The following is an 11,559-nucleotide window of genomic DNA, read 5'->3' on the forward strand; positions in this document are numbered from 1 at the left end:
CATGGAGCCTGATCGAGATTCTTTCTCTCCTTCTTCCCTCTCCCTCTGCCCCTTCCCATCCACCCTCCCCCACATACAGCCATATATGCACTCTCTTAAAAAAATTTTCTTTAAAAAAAGAAAGGGGGCTGTTTAGAAAGGGCAGGTATAAGGAAACCACAAGTGAGAGTGAGTGCTCCAGGGGGGACATTCGCAGGAAACCGGGACCAGCGCTAGGTCTGAGCAGCACGGAGAAGGGGCACGTAGTGGAACCTGGGGAGAGACAGGGTTACCGAGAGCATGGCAGAACCATGACTTTAGGTCGGAGATACAGAAAGCCCACTGACCTTGGTACTGCAGGGAGGGATCTGGGGGAATAACTACCCCAACCTCACCGTCCTCTTTCCCTCTGTTCTCCTACTGGGGCTTCCCGTGAACTGAACATGACCAGAATTCAGAGAGCAAGGGAGCCTGTTGATGCCATCCCAGGGAAGAGGAGGCAGAGAGAGGTAGAGAGTCAGTCTGGAGGTCCAATGGAAGACACCCGACACATCCCTTAAGTTTCCTGGGCATTTACAGTTTACAAAAATGTTCCATACAATCATAGTCCTCACGACAACCCTGTGAGGTAGGTAGGACAGTGATTATAATCCCATTTCATAGGTGAGGACACTGAGGTTCAGGGAGGTAAAATGACTTGCCCAAGGTCATAGGATTCATCTTGAGAGGTTAAGTTCCGGGACCTTCTCTGAGAGGCTCCCTGTGGGAGGAAGTGGTTCTGCTGGGCATTCAGCTGCTGAAGAAAGCCCTTCTATCCACAGTCTTGAGGATCCAGAGTCTTGGGGAGCACTGGGGGTTCAGACCAGCTAACCCTGGGCCTCAGAAGACATCTGTGCGGAGTGGGAGAGGCTGTTCCAAGCCACTGATGAGGAGCTTGGGTTCCTGAGACAGCGTGGAGGAACTGGGTACAATCGAGGTGTCCGGGCTGCCCACAGTGACCTCCCTTTCCTCCTGCCGCAAGTGCCGGAGAATCTCCTGCGACAGGGAGAAGCTGCTTCCCTCTGCAGGTTCTGGAGCAAGGATGGGGAAGGTGGGGGAGGAGTGCGGTGAGGACCCCTTGTGTTCTCACTTGAACATGCCCTGAGACTTGCTGGGCAGATCCCCCCAACCCTCCCTCTCCCTCACCTCCCTGCATCCCTCCCCACCCCTAGCCTCTGGGGCTAGAGTTTCTGGGAATTCTAGAGCTAGAAGTGGTTTCAGAGGTAACAGAATTCCACCTTCTCAGTCTCAGAGATGGCTCTCAGAGACAGGCAGAGACCTGCCCCTGAGGCTGCAGCCCCATCTCTCTGTCCCAGGCCTGGGGCTCTTCTGTTCTTCCAGCATTCCCAGATGAAGTCAGGGGCTCCTGGAGCCCATCTCTTCACACTCCACCCACGACCCATAGCCAAATACCTCAGAAAGCAATTGCGTGCCCTGGGTGGAGAGGTAGGACCTCTCCCGGGAGAGGGAGAAGCTGGGCTTGAATGTCTTGACCACTTGGGAAGGCCCAGGGCATGGTGCTGCTCTATCTACTTCTAACCCCTCGGGACACCTGACTCTTCCTGCCCTGTAACCTGTCAACCCCTCACCCTGGTAGACAATGAGGCGGCAGTTGTTCTGCGACTCCGGGGCATCTGCAAGGATGTCTTCAAGTATCCGACAGAAAAGTTTGGCCTGCTCAAGCCGATCCTCCCGGCTAAAGCCAGCCCGGCCATCCTGTGACATGGCAAAAAGGGTCTGCAAGGGGGTGGCATACTCCAGGACACAGATGCCCACCTAGAAGAGATGAGAGGAAGACAAGACTCAACCAGGGCCCAGACAGACAGACTCTGGATGCTGGTGCCACTGTTGGGGCCCTGCTCCCTTGGCCTGTAGAGATGGCGTTCTGGGAGGTGGCTACCCTGATGGGATCTATGGTGTCTGGTGGCCGTTGCTCCTAAAATCAGGACCAGGACTGTGCTAGATTTATCCTCCACACATCCTCCTTCTCAGATCCCAGGGCAAGGCCCACTGAGTCACCTGATGTCAACTGCTCCAGCTGGAAATCAGTCTGGGGGCTGGGCTCTGGGGTTCAACCCTGGCCTGGATTTCCCCCAACCTATGTGAGACCTTTCAGACATTCTCACATCTTTGTCTAGGACAGCTTTACTGTCAAGCGTGTGGCTTGTCAGGTTGAAATCGTCCAATTTCCTGCTGGTTCTCTGAGTCTCGGTTTCTTTATCTGCAAAGTAGGGGTCATAACAGTCCTCACCCCACAGGCGATAGCGAGGGTTAGATGAGGTGGTCAGATGAATAGCATCTGGTATGCAGTAAGGGCTCCATTAGTGGTACTGATCATTATCAGCAACTCAAGCTGAATCATGCCCAGCCTTGGGACCAATTGGGGAAATTAAGGCTTAGAGAAGGCAATGAATTTTTATCAGTGGTTGGCCAGGGGTCAGAATTCTGGTGCTCGGGGCCTGACTCCTCCTTGGGAGCACCCTCCTCCCCACACACTCACCGGTTGCCCGTTTTCCAGAAGCTCATAGACACTGTTGGTGTAAATCCGGCCCTTGATGCCGGCACGGTCAGCACTTTGCTGGGGCAGCTCATACAGGAAGCGGATGTTGGGGTCGGCCACACTCAAGTCGTCAGGCACCCCACAGTCCAAAGGGAAGAGGATGTGCAGCCGATGGCTCCCTACGCCCCGTAGCATGTTGGTGCGCAGCCGATTGTACGTGCGTATCCGGTCTGGGAGCCCTGGGGTGGAGAGGCCCGAGAAGTCATTCCTACTAACCCTAACTCCCGCCCAGCCCAGGACGGAGATCCAGGTCATTGGTTCCCTCAGTGCGTGCAAGAGAACCAAGGGGCCAGTCCGCTTGCGTTGTGCAGGAGCCAGGAAGGGCAGAGCATTCCAGGACCCTCCCGCCCCTCCCTCTACTCCCACGACCTCTCTCTCTCTCCTCAGTTGTCCTTTGTCCAGATTTCTCTGCTCACCCCACTCCTTCCCACCACAGCTTTTAGGGCTCTGAAAGGCAGGAAGAGTCCTGGAAGGTAACATTCCCAGCACTCCCAGGTGCACGGGGTCTGGCCTCCAGCTCCAGACCTGTTTCCTAGCAGAAGCCCTGGTGACAAGGGCAGACAGCAATGACATATGAAGGGAACCACGGCCTCGGCCAGCAAGTCAGAAGAAATGAGACATGACATCACACACGGGCTCAGAGTAGAGTGGTCAAGGATCCAGGCTCCGGACAGACCTGGGTTCAAATCCCATCTCCGCCACAGCTCACTAAGCTGTGTGACTTTGGAGAAGTCACCTCGCCTCGTAGAACCACAATTTTCTTATCTCGAAAACAGGGATGATGATTATCCCTTGCCCACAGGGAATGAATTAAAAGCAAAAATACACACGAAGGACGCAGAACATGCAATCAATATTCATTGGAAGAATTAATGGTTAACCTGAGAGAAGTCACTTAATGGCTTTAAGGGGGAGAAGTGCATATTCCTCCCTGTAAACCAGGCACAATAACATCCTTCACGCCTACAGAATTGCTTTGGGCATCAAATGATTCGTTAGGAATAAAAATTCTTTGAAAAATACAACAGGTTCTAGAAACACAAGTTTTATGTCTTATTGTCTGTCTTAAAGATCTAGAAATAGGGGCAGAGAATGGCTCACCTGGCAAGATCAGCCGCAGGTACCCAATGTAATATGACCATGCCAGCCCATGGGCCACATTGAAGTTCCTTTTTTCACAGACCGCAGAGACCTCAGCTGGGGCTAGACTCTGTAGACAGCAGGGTGGGGGTGGGGAGCCTCCAGGAAGGATAACCAGAGCCCTCCTCCTCAAGATTTCCCGACCTGCTGCCAACTTGCTCACTTCTCTGTCATTGACTCCCTGTTGCAGGACATTATAGGCTCTGCTCTAAGGACCAACCTATAAACTCATCCCACTCCCAATACTGAGCTCAGAGTAGGCCATACTAGCTGCCACCTCCACTTGGCTACATCCTCCACCTCCCTCTGTGTCTTACCTGGAGCTCCAGGAGGATGTTCAGTGCCTGCGAGAGGCCCAGGAGGGCAAGCATCCAAGTGAACGGCAGGCCAGCTGTGTTTGGGAGGGAGCCATAGAAATAGCAGGACAGCAGCAGCAGAGCCCCGCAGCGAATGGGGCAGCCCAGGCAAGCCCGCGCAGCCCTCCAGTAGCTGCCCTGGTACCTGCAGGGAACAGTCAAGCTCCAGACTCCAGCCCAGCGCAGACGGAGAGATTCAAGGAGGGGTGGGGCTGGGGTCAAGAGAGTAAGACGTATGGGGTGCCCAGTCGCCGTGGGTAATGGAGTCACCTGGAGTGGAGGTGGCACAGCTCCTCAGTCAGATGGCAGACCCCCTTGAAGAGCAGTCCCAGCTGCAGAGAGGCCAGATGGAGCACCAGCCATCGGAGAATGTGTTCTGGTAGCTCCCCCAGCCCCCAAAGGGCTGCCAGGCAGAAGGCCAACAGGACCAAGGCTGCCTTCTGGGCCCTGGTCCCCCTGGGCCGCGGGATGGATGGGTGCAGGCTAGAGTGGGGCATCTGTAGGTACCAAGAAACCCATTGCTGTTATCCTCTCCCTCTCCTACCGCTTTGGGACAGTTCTCTTTCTTCCTGGTGGCCAGCCAGAGTCAGAGGCTGTTGCTGGAGATGCCTCTAGGGGACAGCATGGGCATATAGCATCCCAGCGCTCCTGTCCGGGAGAGATTTGTTGAAAAGGGAGTGGGGGGAGAAGTGCATGTGCCCACACGTATCCACCCTACCCCACCCCAGGAAGACCACAGGTGTAGTGAAGAAAGAAAGCAGTGACTGTCCCAGACCCAGACCGAAATTGTCCTGTGAGGTGCCACCCACCTAGGGACTGTTGGGAACCCGGGCTTCCCTCTCCCCCGAATCTACCCCAGGGAAGACCTTAGTCAGCAGAGGTGACACCACAGTCTGGGGGTGCAGGCAGGGAAGCCGGAAGGCTGCCACCCATCTCTGGGTCTCTGGGAGCCTCAGCCTGGGAGCCTATGCTCCACTGCGCCTGATCCTACCTACCTTCTACTCCTGAGACTGCAGGTTGTTCTGGAAGACGACTGGGAGAGGTCAGTGCGATGGCTCCCAGCGACCAAGGCCAGCCTCTCTGGGTACAGCCTGAAAATGAAACATTAGAAAACAATCAAATATTTTCCACAACACTCCAGCCCTGGCATCTCACCAAACCACAGCTTAGGAGAGGAGGGCATTTCCTGCTTCCCGGCAATGGAGGAGGGGCCCTGACACGCCATGCCCCAGTCTTGGTATGGGGAGGGAAGCTTGAGGAGGCCCTTGCTCCATTGCCCTTTGCTCCCCCTCACCGTCCCCTGGAGCCACAACCCTGAACCCCTTCAGCCCCCATGACCAAACATACTCTCCAACAACCAGGCAGGACTCCACAGGACCAACAAAGACGCTCCGATTTCTAGATGCAGATCCTCTTTTTCTGAAGACTGTGATATGGGGAAGGAGGAAGGGAGAATGAGAGTTATTTCCTGTCACAGCAGCCTTTTGGGTAAAGGGCTTTGTAGCAGCAGAGAGCCTTCAGGGGAGTGGGGCTTTGGCTCTCCACAGGACGTAGCCACCCCTGTGACTTCTCAGAGAGAACCCTGTGATTCTAGTCAAAAAAACAGTCACGGGGAACCTCACCATCAATCATCATTATAAAGAGTTTACCATGTTCCAGATATTGTGCTAAGTGTTACACGTACTATTTTACTTAATCCACTGAGCCACTCTGGAAGATAGGTATAATACTATCCCCCATTTTACAGGGGAATCATCTGAGGCTCGTTGTGGTCAATCATTTGCTCTGCGCCTTGATTGCACGGGCATGGGTAGAAGGTACCAGGTCCAAGTTTCATGCCTACAGGTTCCCCTGGGGTGGCCAGGAGCGTCTCTGGCTGCTGCCCTTCGGCAAACTGAGAAGCTGATTCGATTTGAGGTTGGGACAGGCCTAGAGAGTGGGGTTGGGGTGGCCCCCACAGAGCAGCAGCAGTTCATTCCAGCCCAGGTCAGAGTCTTCGCCTGGACCCTTCGCCGCATCACAACCAGAAACAAGGTGGATGGCACACGCATTCATAGATGACACTGGCCTCCCAGGAACAAGGAGGCTTCCTGAAAGCTCTTGTTTGTGAAAATCACTTCCTATAAATGGGGGATTCCCCTACACCTTCTCTTCCCTACAAGTGTCTCACAGAGGGGCCCCCTAAGGTCAGCAAGGGCTCCGCTGCTTCAAAACCAGAGAAAATCAAGGGTGCCCAAAAGAAGTACTGAGCAGAGACCTCCCAGAGCAGTCAGCTCCACACCTGCCCCAAGAGCCAGCTGTCCCAAGTAGCCGAGGGCCTCCAGGCTATGTAGTACCTACTCCCCCAGGGGGCACCACGGTTGCCTACTCTGCAGCTCTGCACTGGTCATTGCTTCCCCCAAACGTGTTCTCTCTCTCTCTCTTTTTTTTTTTAAGATTTTATTTATTCATGAGAATCAGAGAGGGAGGTAGAGGCAGAGGCAGAAGCAGGCTCCCCACTGAGCAGCAAGCCCAGTGAGGGCTCCATCCCAGGACCCTGGGATCATGACCTGAGCTGAAGGCATCCGCTTAACCAACTGAACCACCAGGCACCCCCCAAACGTGTTCTTCATCCCATCCCTTCTCCTGGAGGAAGTTCGTCTATTTTAAAGGCCGGGTGGGAACTATGCATTAGAAGCCTTAAAAAACACACGTGCCATTGCGGACCTAGCAATCCACTTCCAGGAATCCTTCGTCAAGAAATAATCAGACAAGGGCACAGAAATGCCCATTTTTCAGATGTTCGTAGCACTGTTGTTCACACCAGAGAAAAACTGAAAGTTATCTAAATGCCCAACAATGAGGACTTGTTAACCAAATTGTGATTCATCTTACAGTAGAAGGTTGCTTAGCCACCAAAAATGATGGTGTAATTTTGTATTTATTGACTCTTTTTTTTAAGAGTTGTTTATTTTAGGGGCACCTGGTGGCTCAGTCGTTGGGCATCTGACTTCAGCTCAGGTCATGATCTCAGCCCCGTATCGGGCTCCCTGCTCAGCGGGGAGCCTGCTTCTTCCTCTCCCACTCCGCCTGCTTGTGGTCCCTCTCTCGCTGTCTCTCTCTGTCAAACAAATAAATAAAATCTTAAAAAAAAAAAGGTTTGTTTATTTTAGAGGGGGGAGGAGGGGCAGAGGGAGAGACTCTCCAGCAGACTCCCTTCACAGCACAGAGCCCAACACCAGGCTCGATCCCACAACCCTGAGATCACAACCCAAGCCAAAACCAAGGGTCAGACGCCCAACCAATTGAGCCAACCAGGCACCCCTGTATTTATTGACTCTTAAACATGCTTATTATATATTTCTTACTAGAAAAAAGTGGCAAACAAGACAGTATAATCACATTTTAGAAAATATATCTTGCATGAAAAAAGGTCTGGAAGCACATATGTCAAAATGCCAACAACGATTACTCTATGCAGTGGGAATGTAGGTGATTTTTAGCATAATGAGCAAACGCTCATTATGTTTCCTTGGGTTTCTTTTCCCAAGATTGAACATGTATTATTTGTTTCATGCTCGGAGTATGCTGTGAAAAGAAAACATCCCAGTATTGCCTCAGGGCCGAGGGGATAGGATTGCTGGTGAACATGTCAGGCCAGGCCCTGTTGTCATGACACCCACAGCGGACACGGGCAGTGGGCATTACGCAATGGCACCAGGAATTAGCTACAGATGCGGCGAGGGCTTCGGAGAATGCACTTCTGTTGCTGCTCTGAGGGGAGCCGGGAATACCCAAGTCCAGACTTTCCTGAAGAAATGCCATTTAAGCTGAGTTTGGAAGGAGCTAGACAAGGGCGGTGGAGAGGAGGGCGGGTGTAGAACATTCTGATAGAGCGTCCTGTGTAAAAAGGGTGGGAAGGAGTTGGGTCGATGGAGGAACAGAGAAATGGGTGGAGTGGTGGGAGCATGTGGGCATGTCGGGGTTCTGTATTAGATTCTTAGGGCTGCTGTACCAAAGCCCTAGAAATGTGGTGGCTTAAAACAACAGAAATTTCTTTTCTTTTCTTTTTAAAAATTTTTATTTATTTATTTATCAGAGATAGAGACAGCCAGCGAGAGAGGGAACACAAGCAGGGGGAGTGGGAGAGGAAGAAGCAGACTCATAGCAGAGGAGGCTGATGTGGGGCTCGATCCCATAACGCCGGGATCACGCCCTGAGCTGAAGGCAGGCGCTTAACCGCTGTGCCACCCAGGTGCCCCAACAACAGAAATTTCTTAATCAGAAATTGACTCATAGTTCGTCTGCAGTCAAGGTATTGGGGGGGCCGTGCTTCCCCTGAAGTCTCTAAGGAAGGATCTTTCCTTGCCTCTTCCACCTTCTGGTACCCCCAGGTGACCCTTAGTTTGCAGCTGAGCACCTCTGCCTCTCTCACATGGTGTTCTTCAACTTTGCGACTCTATCTTCATATGGCTTTTCCTCTTCTTATGAGGACACCCATCATATTGGGTCGGGGCGCACCCTAATGACTTCATCTTTACTTGATTATACCTGCAAAGACACTATCTCCAAATAGGGTCACGTTCACAAGTGCTGGGAGCTTAAAACTTCAACATTTTTTTTTTAGAGGCCACAATCTAACCCCTAACAGGGTCTGTGTTGTCGGAAGGTGATGAGGGAGTGGGTCTGTGACCAGGGCCTCAGAGCCCAGGAAGCATCACAACAGCTGTGCTCCTGGGATCTTCCTCGACACTCAGACAGACCAGCTGGACTGACAGACAAGGAACTTGAAGCTCTTCCAGACCGACTGCCTTGGCATCCAAGGAGGAACCTAATGGCCACGGTGGGAGGTGAGGCCCAAGTTTTGACTGCCTGGCTCACAGGCTGCTGCCCGCAAGCCAGGGTTATGGAGTGCCAATCGCTCTGCTCCACGGGTTGGCTTGTTCCCTGAGCCTCCTCCTCACTTCCGGCAGTTGCTTGTTCCCTCCAGACACCCACTGAGTGCTTGTCTGGGCTGGCGCTACGCATTTCCTTTTCCAGCCCCCTTACAGCTCCCACAGGTCTCCCCTGAAACTCGTCATCAGTGTTCCTGGGAGAGAAATAAACCCCTAGACACTCATTCAGGGGACTTTGGGCCTGGGACAGAGTGTGAGTGGGGTTGGGAGGCCTCTGGCCTCTGAGGAGCGGCCCTTTTGCCCACGCATCCCCTTCCATGTTTCAAGGTCCCTTATATCCATGTGTAAAGGTCCCTGAATCCTGCTAGGACAGGGACTTTGGGGGGATTTTAATATCAGTTAACTATGGTATACCTGGGATCCAATCTGGCCTCTGCCTGTCCTAGCTATGTGACCTTGGCCCAGTTATTTAACTTCTTTGAGCTCAGTTACAATGAGGATGGTAATATCTTTAATCATATCAGACTGTCGTGTGGATAAAAAGAAACATTGCGCCTGTAGACATGACTTGCTCTAGATGCTCAGTAATTACTCATATTCTAACCGCTGCCAGCAAGAGCAGCGGCGGCGGCAGCGCTGACAGTCACACTCTCGGAGTCGCCAGCTTCGATCACCTGGGCCTCTCAAATGGGCTCAGGTCACCTCACCAGCACGCACAGGTTTGATGTCTCATCCATGGGTGACTCTGAGCCTGACCCCAGCCACTTCCTTCCACTGCCCTATCATGGAACCCACTAGTATGTCGTGGTCTTTCTTGGACAGGACAATATCCAAGTCGCTGTGATAGGGAGAGAGGGGCTGGAAGATGCATGGTGAGGGCTGGGGGAGAACAGGGAGTAAATAATGGACCCATGTCCTCTTCGAAGGAGGTATCCTGCAGGGCAAAGAGATCTAGTTGGTTTTTTATTTGTTAGTTTTTGCCAACAGCTTTGAGATATAATTTACATAACATACAACTCATATCTTCAAAATGCACAATTCCGGGGGCGCCTGGGTGCACAGTCGGTGGAGCCTCCCAATCTTCGTCTGGGCTCTGGTAGTGACCTCGGGGTCATGAGATCGGGCCGCGTTGGGCTCTGTGTCCAGTGAGGAGTGTGCTGCAGATTTTCTCTCCCTCCCCTCTGCCCCTCCTGCTCATGCTCTTTCTCTCTTTCACTCTAAAATAAATAAATCAATCTTTAAAAAAGCAAAATAGGGGCGCCAGGCTGGCTCAGTTGGTGAAGCGTCTGCCTTCGGCTCAGGTCATGATCCTGGAGTCTGGGGATGGAGCCCCACAATGTTGGGCTCCTTGCTCAGCGGGGAGTCTGCTTCTCTCTCCGGGCAATCACTAATTTACCTTCTGTCTCTACAAATGTGCCTATTCTGGACATTTCCTGTAAATGAAATCAAACAATATATTACTGTGTCTGCCTTCTTACATTGTAAAGGTTCATCCATATTGTCGCATACATCGTACTTCATTCCGTTTTATTGCCGAATGATATTCCATTGTGTAACTGTATCACATTTATTTACTCAATAATTGAGGACTTCTGAGTTGTTTCCGTTTTTCGGCTATTATGAATAATGCTGCTATGAACTTCACATGCGAGTGTTCTGTGGATATACATTCTCATTTCTCTTGGGTTTATACCTAGGAGTGTGGTTGCTGGGTCATCTGGTAACTCTATGTTTAATGTTTTGAAGAACCATCAGACAGTTTCCCAAAGTGGCTGCAGTATTTTACATTCCCACCAGCAATGTATGAGGTTCTAATTTCTCTACGTGCTAGCCTATACTTGTTTCTTATCTGTCTTTTTGATTGCACCCATCCTTGTAGGTGTGAAGTAGTATCTTATTATGGTTTTGATTTACATTTCCCTGATGGCAAAAGATGTTGAGCATCCCTTCATGTGCTTATTGCCGTCATAGATCTTTCGCAAAAAATGTCTATTCGTGGGGCACCTGGGAGGCACAGCGGTTAAGCGTCTGCCTTCAGCTCAGGGCGTGATCCCGGCGTTATGGGATCGAGCCCCACATCAGGCTCTTCCGCTATGAGCCTGCTTCTTCCTCTCCCACTCCCCCTGCTTGTGTTCCATCTCTGGCTGGCTGTCTCTATCTCTGTAGAATAAATAAATAAAATCTTTAAAAAAAAAAAAGAAATGTCTATTCGTATCCTATGCCCATTTTAAAAATTGGGTTATTTGTCTTTTCTTATTATAATAATAATTTATTATTGTAATTATCATAAGAGTTCTTTTTATATTCTAGATACAAGTCCCTTATCAGTTATGTGCTTTGCAAAAATTTCCCCCCTTTTTGTGGGTTGTCTTTTCACTTTCTTTGTGGTGTCCTTTAAAGCACCAAAGTTATTAACTTTGATGAAATCTAAATATCTTTTCTTTTGTCTCTTGTCCTTTTGGTTCTATATCTAAGAAGCTATTGCCTCATCAAGGTCACAAAGATTCAAACCTATGTTTCCCTCTAAGAATTTAAAAGTTTGGGCTCTTACATTTAGGTCTTTGGTCCATTTTGGGTTTTTTGTATGTGGTGTGACTTAGGGGTTCACATT

General features: G+C 51.1%; 1 protein-coding gene across 3 annotated transcripts; it reads right to left on the reverse strand.

Moving 5' to 3' along the window:
- Positions 1-535: 535 nt before the first annotated feature.
- STING1 (stimulator of interferon response cGAMP interactor 1) lies at positions 536-5,521 on the reverse strand. 3 transcript variants are annotated; one of them, XM_034656102.1, is made up of 8 exons: positions 5,422-5,521; positions 5,070-5,165; positions 4,345-4,571; positions 4,036-4,219; positions 3,680-3,899; positions 2,519-2,757; positions 1,608-1,794; positions 536-1,049 (listed from the first exon to the last, which is right to left on the reverse strand). In XM_034656102.1, exons 3-8 carry the CDS (start codon positions 4,569-4,571, stop codon positions 859-861), a joined length of 1,248 nt encoding a protein of 415 aa, XP_034511993.1. In that variant the 5' UTR covers positions 5,070-5,165; positions 5,422-5,521; the 3' UTR covers positions 536-858. The 3 variants fall into 3 exon arrangements, with proteins under 3 accessions (XP_034511993.1, XP_011218604.1, XP_034511992.1); XM_011220302.3 differs by having other exon boundaries at positions 3,680-3,788; positions 4,345-4,722; XM_034656101.1 differs by having other exon boundaries at positions 4,345-4,722.
- Between the last annotated feature and the right edge of the window lie 6,038 nt (positions 5,522-11,559).

This window comes from Ailuropoda melanoleuca, chromosome 3 (assembly GCF_002007445.2).
Source record: "Ailuropoda melanoleuca isolate Jingjing chromosome 3, ASM200744v2, whole genome shotgun sequence".
NCBI classification, from domain to species: domain Eukaryota; kingdom Metazoa; phylum Chordata; class Mammalia; order Carnivora; family Ursidae; genus Ailuropoda; species Ailuropoda melanoleuca.